The 13,668-nt window shown below is 46.5% G+C and overlaps 1 protein-coding gene and 1 long non-coding RNA gene across 5 annotated transcripts in view; one reads left to right on the top strand and one right to left on the bottom strand.

Moving 5' to 3' along the window:
- Positions 1-3,842, bottom strand: part of LOC149856695 (uncharacterized) — a 279,751-nt gene extending 275,909 nt beyond the window's left edge. For 2 of the 3 annotated variants that reach the window (XR_016438378.1, XR_016438383.1), the window contains exons 1-2: positions 2,762-3,141; positions 1,031-1,128 (exon numbers count right to left, since the gene is read on the bottom strand). This is a non-coding gene — a long non-coding RNA (uncharacterized LOC149856695). Of the gene's footprint in view, positions 1-1,030; positions 1,129-2,761; positions 3,142-3,719 lie in introns of those variants that run through there. The other variant, XR_016438379.1, reaches the window with a different exon arrangement.
- Positions 3,011-13,032, top strand: KCNG1 (potassium voltage-gated channel modifier subfamily G member 1). Of its 2 annotated transcripts, none has more exons than XM_090020856.1 (3): positions 3,011-3,497; positions 10,188-10,992; positions 11,860-13,032. In XM_090020856.1, exons 2-3 carry the CDS (start codon positions 10,234-10,236, stop codon positions 12,628-12,630), a joined length of 1,530 nt encoding a protein of 509 aa, XP_089876982.1. In that variant the 5' UTR covers positions 3,011-3,497; positions 10,188-10,233; the 3' UTR covers positions 12,631-13,032. The 2 variants fall into 2 exon arrangements, with proteins under 2 accessions (XP_089876982.1, XP_089876981.1); XM_090020855.1 differs by lacking the exon at positions 3,011-3,497 and adding an exon at positions 5,848-7,876.
- The last annotated feature ends 636 nt before the right edge of the window (positions 13,033-13,668 follow it).

Genomic DNA, 13,668 nt, shown 5'->3' with positions numbered 1-13,668 from the left:
AGGCAGGGCACCGGTATTCCTGCCTGCCCCCCTGTCCATCACCTAAACAGGGAGCGCCACCTTGCAGGGGGTGTACCAGCGCTCTCAGGGGGTGTACATGCACCCCCATGCACCCCCTACATGTCACCACTGATGGAAGTCACTACTTGAACATACTGAGCAGCACCTACATGTCCTTCTAATTTGAAAACGAACCATTGATAACTTCTCTCTGGGCACATCTACCTGTGCATCTTTACTGCATAGTAACCAAAGTTACTGAGCAGTACAGGTGCACACATCTACATGTGCATGCCCATACTGTGCAGTAAATATTGTGATGTACACTGACTTGAGTGTACATCAAATTTACGTCCAATTCAGTACTGTGCACTACTGCACGTGTAAATGCCTTACTGCACAGTAACAGTGTATGACTAACACGGTAGTTCCACATCAGTCCACACACAATGTGAATAAGCCTTAACACCTGCACATGTAAATGCCAGACTATTCCTGCCTGCTGCACAGTAACTTACTGCACAGTAAATTTAAGCTGGCTAAATACATGTGTAACACGCCCCCTCACTACTGTTTTTAACCAGTTACTAATGAACAAAACTGCACAACACGTTTTATTTAATGAGCTCAAAACAATTTACAAGCATCTATGTGGTCAGGAATCATTTCTTTTTTCAGCAGATAACATGCAGCTCAAGCAAGCTAAAAGATTTTCTCAAGGTGACTTGGAAAGTCACTTGCAAAATCAGCATAAAATGTAGGGCTCCTGCTTCCCAATTCATTGTATAACAGCTGTTTGAAAAGTATTGCTGAAGAGGATAGGCAGGGTCTGTTCTCTGCACTTGCACAATTCTGAATTTCAATACCACTATATATTTTTAAAAGAAAATATCAGTCTAAAACAACCATAAATTAGGTTGTCCCCATGGGTACTGCAACAGCAATGAGCTTGGCCAAATATTACAGCAGCAACTGGTTGGCCAAGTACAGGGCTCATAACAACAGATAGCCCCTGCCCAAACATACTCACATTTTCAGTCCTGCCAGGGACAGGAGTTTGCATGCACATATCTCTTTGCAGAACAGGACAGGAGTTTGCATCGTGCATCCTTCTGGCAGAAGCAGGGCCTAACAGACAAGCAAAACAACGGCTTACAGAATGGAAGCATTATTAAACCTGTTCCAGAGAATGAACTGAGGTGGCGGCAAATTAAGTGATTTGCTCAAGGTCACACAGCAAGTCTGAGGCAGAGTAAATCCAGTATCTCCTGCATCCCAGTTCAGTGTTTCACCACATAATCAACACTTAACATCAAAACATACAGGTCACATCCATACATAGGAAACTATGATGTACAGGCCTAATAGGAATGCCCTTGCCTGCCCACCAGCCCATCCCTACTTCACGCAGATATAGCCATAGGGGTCTGTCCTACCTACATGTTAGCGCCTTGTTACACCTTACACTGTGAGCTGCACAAATGTTGATCCATGTTAGTGCTAGCCTGGAGTCTGGAGAAGTCACACCCTTAATCTAGAAACCTCTGAATGTCCCCTACCTGCACAGCTGTGACTTGTCACTAGAGTCCTAGTGAGCAGGGGCAGGACCAAGAGCTGCAGCTGTGAGTTGCCACTAGAGGGCTGGTGAGCCAGGACAGGCTTCTCTAGGGCAGGGGTGTGAGGCACCCTGGGATGCTGGAGGACCTCACCTTGGGCGCACATCTGTGTGGAGTGGTCACAGCTTAATAGAACAGGAGCTGGGTAGCAGTAGAAATAAGCCTGCCCCTGAGTGGGGTCTTGTGTGGCACAGCAAGTGTTTAAAACCCTATTAAAATCTCCTGCCCCCCACCCCCGGCCTGTCTCACCCACTGACTCCTCAATTTACGGCCCTTTGCTTGCAGCCCAGCCTCTGCCTTCTTTACTATTCATTCAACCCAGGAAGAGCACACACCAACAGATGCTTCCTCAGCCTGATGAGGGGTATTTACACCCAAATGCTTGCAAAAAAGAATTTTTGCCAACTATTTGAGTTGGTCTAATAAAAAATAAAAAATATCAGATTTACCCAAAGAACCTTATCTGCCTATGTCTGGAGACCAGCACAGCAACAACCTGCTCCCCTAAAGCCATGAACATTGCGTGCCCCCCCCAAGAGGACACGCCAACTGGCTTCAGGTGGCGGTGGTGGCAGCGGGGACACGCCAGTGTCAAGCAGCAGCGTCGGCGGCGTGGTGGGGGTGACAAGCACTGACCAGCGGTCAGCAACCACCTGCAGACACCACCAGCAGCAGTGTCGATGGAGGCAGCGATCGGGGGGGTGGCAAGTGGTGACTCCTCACACGTGCCACTGGCAGCGTCAGCAGCGCTTCTGTCAGAGGGTGCACTGCCAACCTCAGGAGGCCCCCCTGCACATCGCCAATGCCTAAAACCATATGAAGGGTGAATCTGGTATCTTTTCTTAGACCAACTTAAATAGTTGGAAAAAATTTTCTTAGCAAGCTTTCGGGTTTAAAACCCCTTGGTCAGGCTGAGGAAGCCTCTGCAGCCGGGGTGCGCTGTCCCTGCGCGGGACGAACGGTACGGAAGCCGGGCTGCGCGCCGGGCAGGCAGGCCGCGAAGATGTAAACCGAGGACTAACACGGCGACAACCTCCTGAAGCCACCTGAAGGCGTTCGTGTGAGGACAACGCAGGGGAGAAGAGCTGCAGCAGCGCCCAAAGCTGCTGTGTAACGCGGGCCTCGGTTAATACTGACCAGCTTACCGTTACATTTTCGAGGCACGCGAGGACAAACCGGGGGACTGCACGGCGCTGCGCGCTTGCCCCGGCCCGCCGCCCAACAGCGACACCCGGCGGCCGCGCCGCGGAGCTGCAGGGCGGGCTCGCCCGGCGCCCGCACACGGCGCTGCGCGCACACGTGCGGGGGGACCCGGGCGGCGGGGCGGCGCCGTTTGCGGGGGGTCCTCGCGTGCCGGGGCTTTGTACACGCGCGCGGCCAGTGACCTAGCGGGGGCGCCCGTGCTTGCACCCTCGCGTGCCCGGTGCCCCCGTGGCAGCTCCGCCACCTGCTGCCGCCGCCCACGGGCGCCTGTCGCGCGGTGCACGCCTGTGGGGACACGCGCACAGGCGCGCGCCCCAGCCCGCGGCCGCCCCGGGACCATGGCTCTGCCCCTCCGCCGTCCTCCCCGCTCAGTGCAGCGCCGGCGGCCGCCCAGCCCGGACCTGCCGCGGGGCGCTTCCCCGGCCGAGCCCCGCCTGCCCGCCCCGCTAGCGCAACAGGTGACGGGCTGCCCTGCCCGGAGCCGCGGGTGGGCACGCACGTGCGCGCACACGCGCACGCACACGCCCGCTTGCTCGTTGCCTGCGCGCTGCTCGTCCTCCCCGCCTGGAAAGTTTCGCTCGGCTCGGGCGCGGCGCGGGCCGGTGCCCCGGGGCCGGCGGGTGCTGGATGCCGCCGCCCGCGCTCGGGGCCCGGCGCGGAGGAGCGGCCCCTGCCACCGTAAGTCCCTCGGCTCGCGCCTGGGTGCTGCCGGCGGGTGGAGGGAAGTGGCCCCTTCCCTCCGCCCCGCTGAGTCCTGGGCCCCCACTACAGAAGCAGTGGGGCCAAACTGGGGAGAGTCCAGCGGAGGGCAGGGGAGATGGTCGGGGGGCTGGGGAACCGGGCTTGCTTAGTCTGCAGAAGAGAAGACTGAGAGGGGACTTGATAGCAGCTTTCACCTACCTGGAGGGGGGCTGCAAAGAGGATGGAGCTGAGCTGTTCTCGGTGGTGGCAGAGGACAGAACAAGGAGCAGCCGTCCCCGGCTGCAGCAAGGGAAGTTTGGGTTAAATATTGGGAAGAACTTGCTCAGAGGCAGGGTAGTGAAGCACTGGAACAGGTTACGCAGGGAGCTTGTGGAGGCTCCATCCTGGGAGGTTTTTAAGGGGGGGTAGACAAAGCCTTGGCGGGGAGGATAGCCGGGGACAGTCTCGCTTTGAGGACTAGGTGCCTCCTGAGGTCCCTTCCCACCCGCATGTTCTTGGATTTGAAACACAGCAGCTTGCAGAGCAAACCATGCAGTGAGTTATAACCAATATCAGTCATTTGCTGGGAAGATGCGAAGTTTTCTGTGACAAAGTTGCTTCTCTGTTGATTGCTGTCGGCAGGAGCATTAGGCTCTATAGCAGGCTCAAATTAAATGCAGGTTGGACAATATTGTTGCCCGCCTTTAGTATGCCGACAGGATTTGGCATTAGATGCAGCGGGTCAGACTGAATAACAGACAGGCACCTATCTTCCTCCCCACAACAGGATACTTTTACCAAGCTGTCTGGGGGGAGGCAGAAACAAGTTGGAGGGGAGGAAAAAAACACCTTGAAGCACAAACTTATGGGTCTTCATTTTGATATGGCTAAAAGTTCACTTTGTGAACAGAAGTTTGAGACCCGCTATGGCTACATAAAAAACCTGCAGCAATGCAGTCTGAAGTACTTGAGCATGGTACTCTGTTAGAGGCGATACAGAGCAAGAGCCAGATGGCAGGTAATAAAGGAGCTTTAGATGAAAGTAACCAGTTGAATTTTAATAGAGCCTGAGAAGGGCACAAAATATTATTAGCTAAGGGAAACCCAAAGCAGGAATGATCATTAAACTGCAGGGCAGTTTTATTGTGGCAAAGATTTTTGGAGGGAACATTCATGCTGCACATTATGGAGGGTATTCATGCTGCATTGGCACAAGTTTGCTTTCCACTGTAAAGGATGTGGAGACGTTCAGACATGCAGGGTTTGAAGGACCTGTGTCTTTCTTGGGCTGTTTGCTACAACTTGGAGTTGTCTGCACCACAGAAGAGTCGCAAGGCTTTTTGCAGGATCTCTGATTACGTCAGAGATGCACTGCAGAATTCAAAGTACTGCAGAGGACACACACAAAAAATTGGGAGTAGAATTTTAACATGCCCTTTCTGTTTCCTTGTCTCAAAAGTGCATCCTTAATAATCCCTCCTGTGACTTGATTAATTTAACAGCTTTCCCAAATTCCGGCTGAAAACTCAGGGCAATCATACAGCTTTCTAAATCTCATTTAATCCATGGGACACAGTAGATAATAATCACCCCATGAAATGATTCTGAAGAAACTTAAATTCTTACTCGTAGGCATGCAGTACCATTCAGAGGCATTCATATGCTGTAGATGCTGTGAGCTAAGGAAGTTTTCAGGGAGGTTTTTGGGGGGTTTTTGCCATTAAAGTAACTTATCACCATTACACCTAAAATTCAATATTGCCCCCGCTGCCAAGGTCAGACCTTCTTCAAAAAAGCAGTACACAGACACAGCAAGAAACAGAGAAAATGGTGCAAGTGGGGGTGGAAAAAGGAGACTGAGGGAGAAGGCAAGCAAAGAAGTGATTTGCCCAGACCACTCAATGAGCAGAAGGAATTGGGCTCAAAAACGAATGGATTTCTAATCACTGGCCCTTACCAGACCGATTTAATTCAAGAAACCCAGTTCAACAGCTCCTTAAAATTTGTCCTATTTAATCGCCCAGAAAAATCTTCTCCTAAACTGGCTAACTTGTCTAAAGGGTTTACATTCCAATGCAAGGTCTTCCTTAAAAAGTAAAGCATCTCTTTCAGCTGAAATTTCAGATTAGACAGCTAGAAGAACTGGTTTGAGGCTGCTTTGCTCCTGCAGTAGCGTTGCTTGGTTTTTGCACCTTGTGGCATGGTACAGCATTCAGATTGGACTGAAAGGGTACAAGTTCATTCCTGGTGCAAATCCATTGTGGCCAGTTAAGTTACACTGGGCACATCTACATGTGCATTAAGCTGCTTTTTCTAATGTGCATTACACTTAGGACCTCCAGTGAGGTACTAAAGAAATGCATGTGAGGCTGTCTTAATGCACAGCAACGAATGTGTATGGTTTTTAAGTGGTGCTTAATGCGCAGTAGCTTATTTTCCTGCACATTAGTGTAATCACAGTTTTTTACGTGATGCTTTAACGTGCAGTAAAACTTGGTCTTTGTGGCTTCTTTGGAAGACTCTTTATAACCCCAGAATATTTTTACTTTTCAAACCAGCAGCATTGTCTTTATAAATGGTACAGAAGTCAAGTCCCCAAATGGAAACTTTACACAGCCCTATTAATACTGGCTTACACGGTACGTTCCTGAAGAGATTAACACTGTTTGCTTGTTGTTCAGCCTCATCAGCAATAGGATCAGCTGTGCCCAAGCTATATAGTCTTGGTACCCTCTTTGAGTGGGAACTCGAGCAGTGCCTGAAGAGGATAATGCAACCCAACCCGTACAACAAATCAAACATAGCTAAATGTACTGCTTTATTTTCATTCCTGCCAGGTCAAGGGACAGCTTTTTGTCCTCCCTTTCCCCCCTTGTCCTTCCCCTAATTGTCTGATTTTCTTCTGATTCTTTCTTTTGCATCTGTTTTTTCTCCTCTTACTTCTCGTTTGGGTTTTTTTGTGGTTGTTGTTTTGTTTTTTGGCCATGTTCCTTTGCATTCCTAGAAATGACAGGCTCAAACAGTGCGTTTTAAACATTACTCTGAAGGCTGTGAAGTGTGGGGTCATTCTGATCTTCTCCAGTAATGAGCTCCAAGAAAGTTTGGTCTCCTGCTTTCACACACTTCACCCAGTGGGTTGACAGCCTCATTTGTTCCAAGAGAAATGCAACTTTGGAGGGAGGTTGTTGCCACGGAGATGCCCAGAGAGGTATTTTGGGAAAATCTATTCAAAGGCCTTGAACCTGAGCCAAGATCCTGAACTTGACCCAGCGTTCGACAGGACACCGGGCCACGAGTGGAGAGCTTCGAGTTGAGGAACGACATGCTCCTGGTGGCTGGTGTGACAGAGAAGGAGGCTGCTGTCTTTTCAAGCTTTTCTGAGGTTGGAGGAGTTCATACTTGTAGCCAGGGAGTAGCAATCACCTGAGTCTGGAGAGCAGGGGAGGTCTGTCTTCTGGTTCATTGCAAGTGAAAAGGCACTTTTGTGGCCATCGCTCTAGAGTCAAGAACCAGTTTGACCATTTTGGGGTAGACTCTTTCCATGGAGGACAAAGTAGGGTAGTGCCTGGTGTTCGGAGTGCTTCCCCCATTGTGCCTATCACACCTGTCTTGCTTGTGTTCAGTTTCAGCAAGGTGGAGGGGTGTCTGCATTAGAAGCATCAGCTATGTCCCCTCCTATGCCTCTAGCACAAACATCATAACGCTGGAGTGCAGCATGTAGGCTTCTCGACTTCCAGTTACCAGGACAGAGTAGCCAAGGGCCACAGTTTACAACTCCAACCATTTATGGATTTATTTGGTCTGCTTAATACTTACAGACCCCAAGGTAGGAAGGCAAAGAAAGAAACCCTTTTTATAGTCCACTTATCCCAGGTGGTACCTATGGGTTACAGTGTAAACCTTACCCACATACACTCACAGCATTTACATGCCCCCCAACCACTCCTCCTCCCCATCTCCTCAGTGTATCAACAGTGGATATGAAGGCAGCTCAGACCCATTACAGAGATGAGCTGTCTCCTTGGGTTTTTTCCTGGTTGAGATTTGGTGCGTAAGTTGTTGTTAACCCACATCATCTGGTATAGCAGAAGGGAAAATGGTTACTTTAACTCAGTACACAGTTATTTGTAATTTTCTATTAACTATACATGTATTTTTACTCTCCTCAGCTGCTCCCCAGGCATGGTCAAGGTGTTAAAACTGTTCAAAAGGAGTCTCACTTAAATGTCTGTGCAGCAGCTTGGTGTTTTACAGCTTTTCCCACATCCTAGCTGGGGCAGTAGCTGGAATTTCCCTTTGCATCCTTCCCATTGATAATATCTCAGGAACACCTGAATAGAATACTAGCTGTGAAGCCAACTGAAACAGCACATGCGGTAATTGCAAGTCTGACTATCATTTTCTGCTTCTCTTGGAAATGCTTTTATTAGCTCTAATCTAACCACGGCAGCCTTTGAAAAATGGCCTCTGAATCTGCTTCCCCAACTTGTGTTCTTTTGCAGGTACAAACTTAGAGGCCTTGCTGCCATTTTATGCAAGATTTATTAGTTTATCTGGACTGTACTAACCTACATAGTCAATAGCAGAGAGCCAGTATTTGTTATGAAGTTACTGATGGTCCCAGTATTAGAAAGAATAATCCAAACACTTTTTTTTCCCCTACAAAACTACCTTTTATCTCAGTTTCCTACAGAAACATGACTCTTGAATCAGTGGCCCATTATTCAGGTAAAACATGTATGGCCTCAGCTAGAACTTTGCTTGAGTACAGACCAACTCATTCAACCCGTCATTCACCCTGTATCTCTGTTTCAAAAGGGTTTGCAACATTACAGTTCTTTTGCTTTGGGGATTGCTATATTTATGCCTTCCAAGCTGAGACAAAAGAACTTGAAGCTCAGTCTTGTAAGTGATAAGTCAGTGGAAGTTTAACATATTGAGGTTTTTGGCACCTTTTCTGTGATGCAGTGGATCACCCCCTCCATATCCATTTTCACAGCATGGAGAGCTGTTCTGTTCCACAATGGAAACCAGAAGAAATTCTGCTACATGATATAAACAAGAAGAAAAGCCATCTTTACTTACCTCAAGTCAAAATTGCTGCTGTTTTAGTAAAAAATTAAAGAAACTTTGTTCAACTTACATGTCTCTTTCACAGTCCTTCATCCTGCCTGTAGAGGTGGGTGATGACTGAATGCTTACACTGAGAAGTGTTGCAGGTGAAGCACGTAAAGCTCTCTCTCCACCTAGAACACACCTAAGTCTGCCTGCACCTGTGGAAGGGGTACAGAAGGTTACTTCAGAAGCAAGGATTCCTCCTGTTAAGTTTCAGAGGAAAGCTGAGATAAAGGTTGTACTGAGGGTAACATTAAGCTCTTCCCTGTAGTAAGAGTGGGCATTCTTGAAAGATCTCTTCCACTGAGGTTAAAAATGCAGCTGTGCATTAATAGTTCTGCTATTTGATAATCTTGATGTTTGTCTGCAGGGGGTGTGTGCGTGATTAAAGTAAGTAGCCTGGTTTATAAAACTTAGTCCCTGGAAAGAACAGCTGTCTGTTTAGTGGAGCAATGCCCACAAGGGTAAGGGGTTCCTGCAAGCTACCTAAGGACAGATGATAAGTACACAAAACACAGACCACAAAAATACATATTGCTGTGGAAGGCTGGAGAATATATTATGTATTGCCCTTCCCTGAGCCTGTGGCTGGAAAGTGAGATTATCATCTTATTTATTGCACTCAATTGTCACTCTGTGAAAACACAATTTGTCCAATAAAATTAAATAGCTTCTCATATAAAAATAGGTGAATACACAGGAAAAAAATCTAGAACTATTGTTGAATGTTCCTATACCTAAGATGCCATGGGATTAATTCTGAATTGACTATTAAGCACTGCGAGGTAGTTTAGCAGGTTTAAGACCTAATTTTTACATCAATATGAACCCAAGGCCACTCCATTCCTTTTGTGAAGTGACTCCATTTACACTAGCATGTAATTTGATCCTTAGCATTTTTAAAACTACCTTATGGCTCCTTATAGTAATAGAAAAAAGTAATTTCAGCTTTGTTCCCAGCTAAGATTAAATATAGCACAGTGGTTACAATGTTAATTATAAACAATTATTGAATCCAAAGGAAAGCATTCTAACATGTGTGGAATTCATTAACATTACTAAACACTCGTTCCTAAATCATGTCTGAAATTCCAGAGAGGAATTTGCCAGGGCATTTATATTTACTATCATCTATACTTGCCATACAACCATTAAAATTGCATGTCTGTGTGAAAGTATTTTTTCAAAACTGTTTTGACTTTTTAAAATCAGTTAAATATTGCCTAAATAGATTATGTATAGCTAGTGAAGAACAGTGTAATAAACTTTTGACTTTTGTGTGTGTATACTTAAGAGGTACTAAAATAAGCAAATAAGAATATTTTTCTATAAAATAAATAAACAGGATGACTTCTTTCCAGTTCCCTTTCTATAGCAGACATCTGAGCTGTGTCAGTTCATTTTTACATTTCCCATTCTGAAATACTAAGCCACTGCAAGCATATTATTTCCTTTCCAGTTTCTTTAGCAGCCCTACATCCATCGTCACAGTTCAATTACCATCTTTGTTTCAGAGACCCAAAACGCAAACATTCATGCTATAACCAAGAGTATGTATTTTCTTTATTCCAGAAAACTCTTGCAGGAGCATCAAAGTGATGTAAAGCTACCTTCCAAGATGACTCTTTTAGCAGGAGAAAATTCTGATTATGATTATAGTGCCCTGAGCTGTGCTTCAGACACCTCCTTCAACCACACCTTCTTTCCAGAAACAGAAGCCCTCAAGGGTGTCTTCTACCAAAGAGCCAAGCTAATTCATCCTGAAAATGATCTCCTTAAAAGCATTCACCCTGAAGACCGAAAGCACCATATAATTATAAATGTAGGGGGCATTAAATACTTGCTCCCATGGACCACACTTGATGAGTTCCCACTGACACGCTTGGGCCAACTGAAATTTTGCAACAATTTTGATGACATTCTAAACATCTGTGATGATTACGATGTGACATGCAATGAATTCTTTTTTGATCGCAACCCAGGAGCCTTCAGGACAATCCTGACATTTCTGCGGGTTGGGAAGCTTCGGCTTTTGCGAGAGATGTGCGCTCTTTCTTTCCAAGAGGAGCTGCTCTACTGGGGTATTGAGGAGGACAACCTGGACTGGTGCTGCAAGAGGAGGTATCTGCAAAAAATGGAGGAGTTTGCAGAACTGAACGAAAGGGAGGATGACCTCATAGAAAATGAAAACCCGGGTGAGACAGTGGAGGAGACAAAAGTTAGCCTGTGCATGAAAAATTTGCAAGACATGGTAGAGAGGCCTCAGTCTGGACTTCCTGGAAAAGTGTTTGCCTGTTTATCTGTATTGTTTGTGACCATTACTGCAGTGAACCTGTCCATCAGCACCATGCCTGACTTGAGGGAGGAGGAGGAGAAAGTAAGTTGATTTTAGGATGGAAAACCACATTTGCTGGAAAAAAGCAAAAGAGTTCATCCCCTGCCCCTGCCAAAGACTTGCATTTTTCTTCCATGGATGCAGGATGAAGGACCACAGGGCAGAATACTGAATGTCTTACGTGACAGTCAGTGTGCACTGTTCTGTGCCAGTAGCATTCAACCTTGTGACCCCTGGGGCCAGGTGAGTGGCGCAGGGCCAGCCTGCAGGCTGGAACCCACGTGTGGGTTTGAGCCTCAGGTCTGATCCAGTGTAGGACCTGTGCCCAGGGTTGGTCCACAGGTGCGTGGAGGCCACATGCCAGCCTGACCCCACACACCAGATATAGTTGCAGAATGAACCACATGCACTGGCACGAACTAGCACTCAGGGCCACATCATCAGGCCTGCAGGGCTCCCCATGGGTCTGGCAATGTGGCAGCAGGGGAGCTGCTGTTAACATGGCCACTGCTCCTGCCACCAAACTTCCAGACCCGTGGGGAGACTTGCAGGCCTGTGAGCTAGAGACTGAGGACAAACATTTCAGGAAATGTTTGTAAGTTTTGTTTTTGCTACATGGAGGAACTTCAGTAAATTAAACTTCTTATTTTAATTAGGAAAGGAGGGCCAGGTCCTGTTTCGGCTGTAGTCAGTGGAAGTTTTTCCACTGATTTCAACAGACAAAGTACTGAGCCCCTGCGTTGAGCTGAGCTTGCAGTTCAATAGATTTGCCAGTCTGGTTTTCCATTAATACAGCTTCAATTCCTTTTAATAGTATAACTTCAGCACCAGAAATGTTCCTCTTGTTTCACCCAACAAGCACTTACTGTACTGCATGTACTGATTGCAAACTCCTTCTCTTTCTTCCAGGGTGAATGCTCCCAGATGTGCTACAATATTTTCATTGTGGAATCTGTCTGCGTGGCGTGGTTTTCATTGGAGTTCCTGTTAAGATTCATCCAGGCAAAGAGCAAGTTTGCATTTCTGAGGAGGCCACTGACCCTGATTGATATTATTGCCATTCTGCCCTATTACATCACTTTGCTAGTAGATACCACCTCTGTGGGTTATAAAAAGCCAAGTTCTGGAAGCATCTACCTGGATAAAGTTGGGCTGGTGCTCCGTATACTCCGTGCCTTGAGGATTCTGTACGTGATGCGGCTGGCCAGACACTCCCTCGGCCTGCAGACTTTAGGGCTCACCGCTCGTAGGTGCACTCGTGAATTTGGACTCTTGCTGCTCTTCCTTTGCGTGGCCATTGCACTTTTTGCACCACTCTTGTATGTCATTGAAAATGAGATGGCAGATTCACAAGAGTTCACCAGCATCCCTGCATGCTACTGGTGGGCCGTAATCACCATGACAACAGTAGGCTACGGCGACATGGTTCCCAGAAGCATTCCAGGCCAGGTGGTGGCATTAAGCAGCATCCTAAGTGGCATCCTCCTCATGGCATTTCCTGTCACCTCCATTTTTCACACGTTTTCCCGCTCTTACATTGAGCTAAAGCAAGAACAGGAAAGAATCATGTACAGGAGAGCACAGTTCTTATTAAAAGCAAAGTCTCAACTGAACAATGCATCACAAGGGAGTGACATTATATTTCCCAGTATCTCTTCTGAGACTAGGGACAATGAATAATATTTACATCTGTCTGATGTTGGGCAATGTTTTGCAGTGATAGATCTCATCTTATCATTTGCTTTAGAAGCTTTTAAAAAAACCTTTATGCAAACAGCAAGGAAAGAGTTGTTAGCCTGTGAACTGATGTGGTTTGAGGAACCAGTTATTAATTTTATTTTTGCCCTTCAATAAAGTGTACAGCTAATTCAGTGTTCCCTTTAAATTATTAGTTCTTTAAGTTATCTATAACTAAAAATGAGAACAACAAAAAGTTATGTATCTGGCACAAGCTGTTGTCATTTGTAATATTAATTTTCCAAACAAGCCATAATGTACGTATAAATTTTGATCATAAGGAAGGTTGGCCTTCTTTATTTTCTTGTAGATAAATATTGTAAATAAAATAAATTCAGAACTAAATTCATTCCTAGTATAACTCCATTGACTAAAGTGGAATTAACCAGATATGTGTGTGACCTGTTGTACTCTTGAAAAGGGTTAAGTGAGACGTGTGTCATTTGGCAGGCAAATGCATTTTTTTCCCTTTTGAGGCAGGCCTCCCTAACAGTAACAGTGAAGAAGAGTGATGGGTATGTGGATGTGTTAGGGTTGTCATGGGTTAAAGATATAAATACTAATAGCTTACCAGCTTCAAACTAAAATGGGTTTATGCTATAGACCCAATACAGTTGAACAGAGAATTCCCTCAAGGAGTTTGGGGAACACTTAAAGCTGAGGAAAGGAGGGCACTGCAAATCAAGTCATGTGTAGGGTAACCTCCCAACAGCACTCTAACATCTGGCCCTGGTTACTCCCCTGTGCTCATACAGCACTTACAGAGAGGTCCCATTTCTAGGGGAAGCACCAGAGTTTGTCAGGGTGATTCTGGTGCTGTGTCACTTTGGGGGATAGTGGCTCCTTAAGTGTTGTCAGTGATGTAGAAAGGAAATAATATGACTTGAGTCATGACAGACTTATTTAATTTCCTATGAATCAAGATTGTGAGGTGCAAAGCTTTCTGCTAATTAGTTCTGCCTTCAACAGTTCCAGCAGGTG

This window comes from Crocodylus siamensis, chromosome 10 (genome assembly GCF_052110815.1).
Source record: "Crocodylus siamensis isolate JL-2025a chromosome 10, ASM5211081v1, whole genome shotgun sequence".
Classification (NCBI taxonomy): Eukaryota; Metazoa; Chordata; order Crocodylia; family Crocodylidae; genus Crocodylus; species Crocodylus siamensis.
This window is presented reverse-complemented; position numbering and strand designations above follow the sequence as displayed.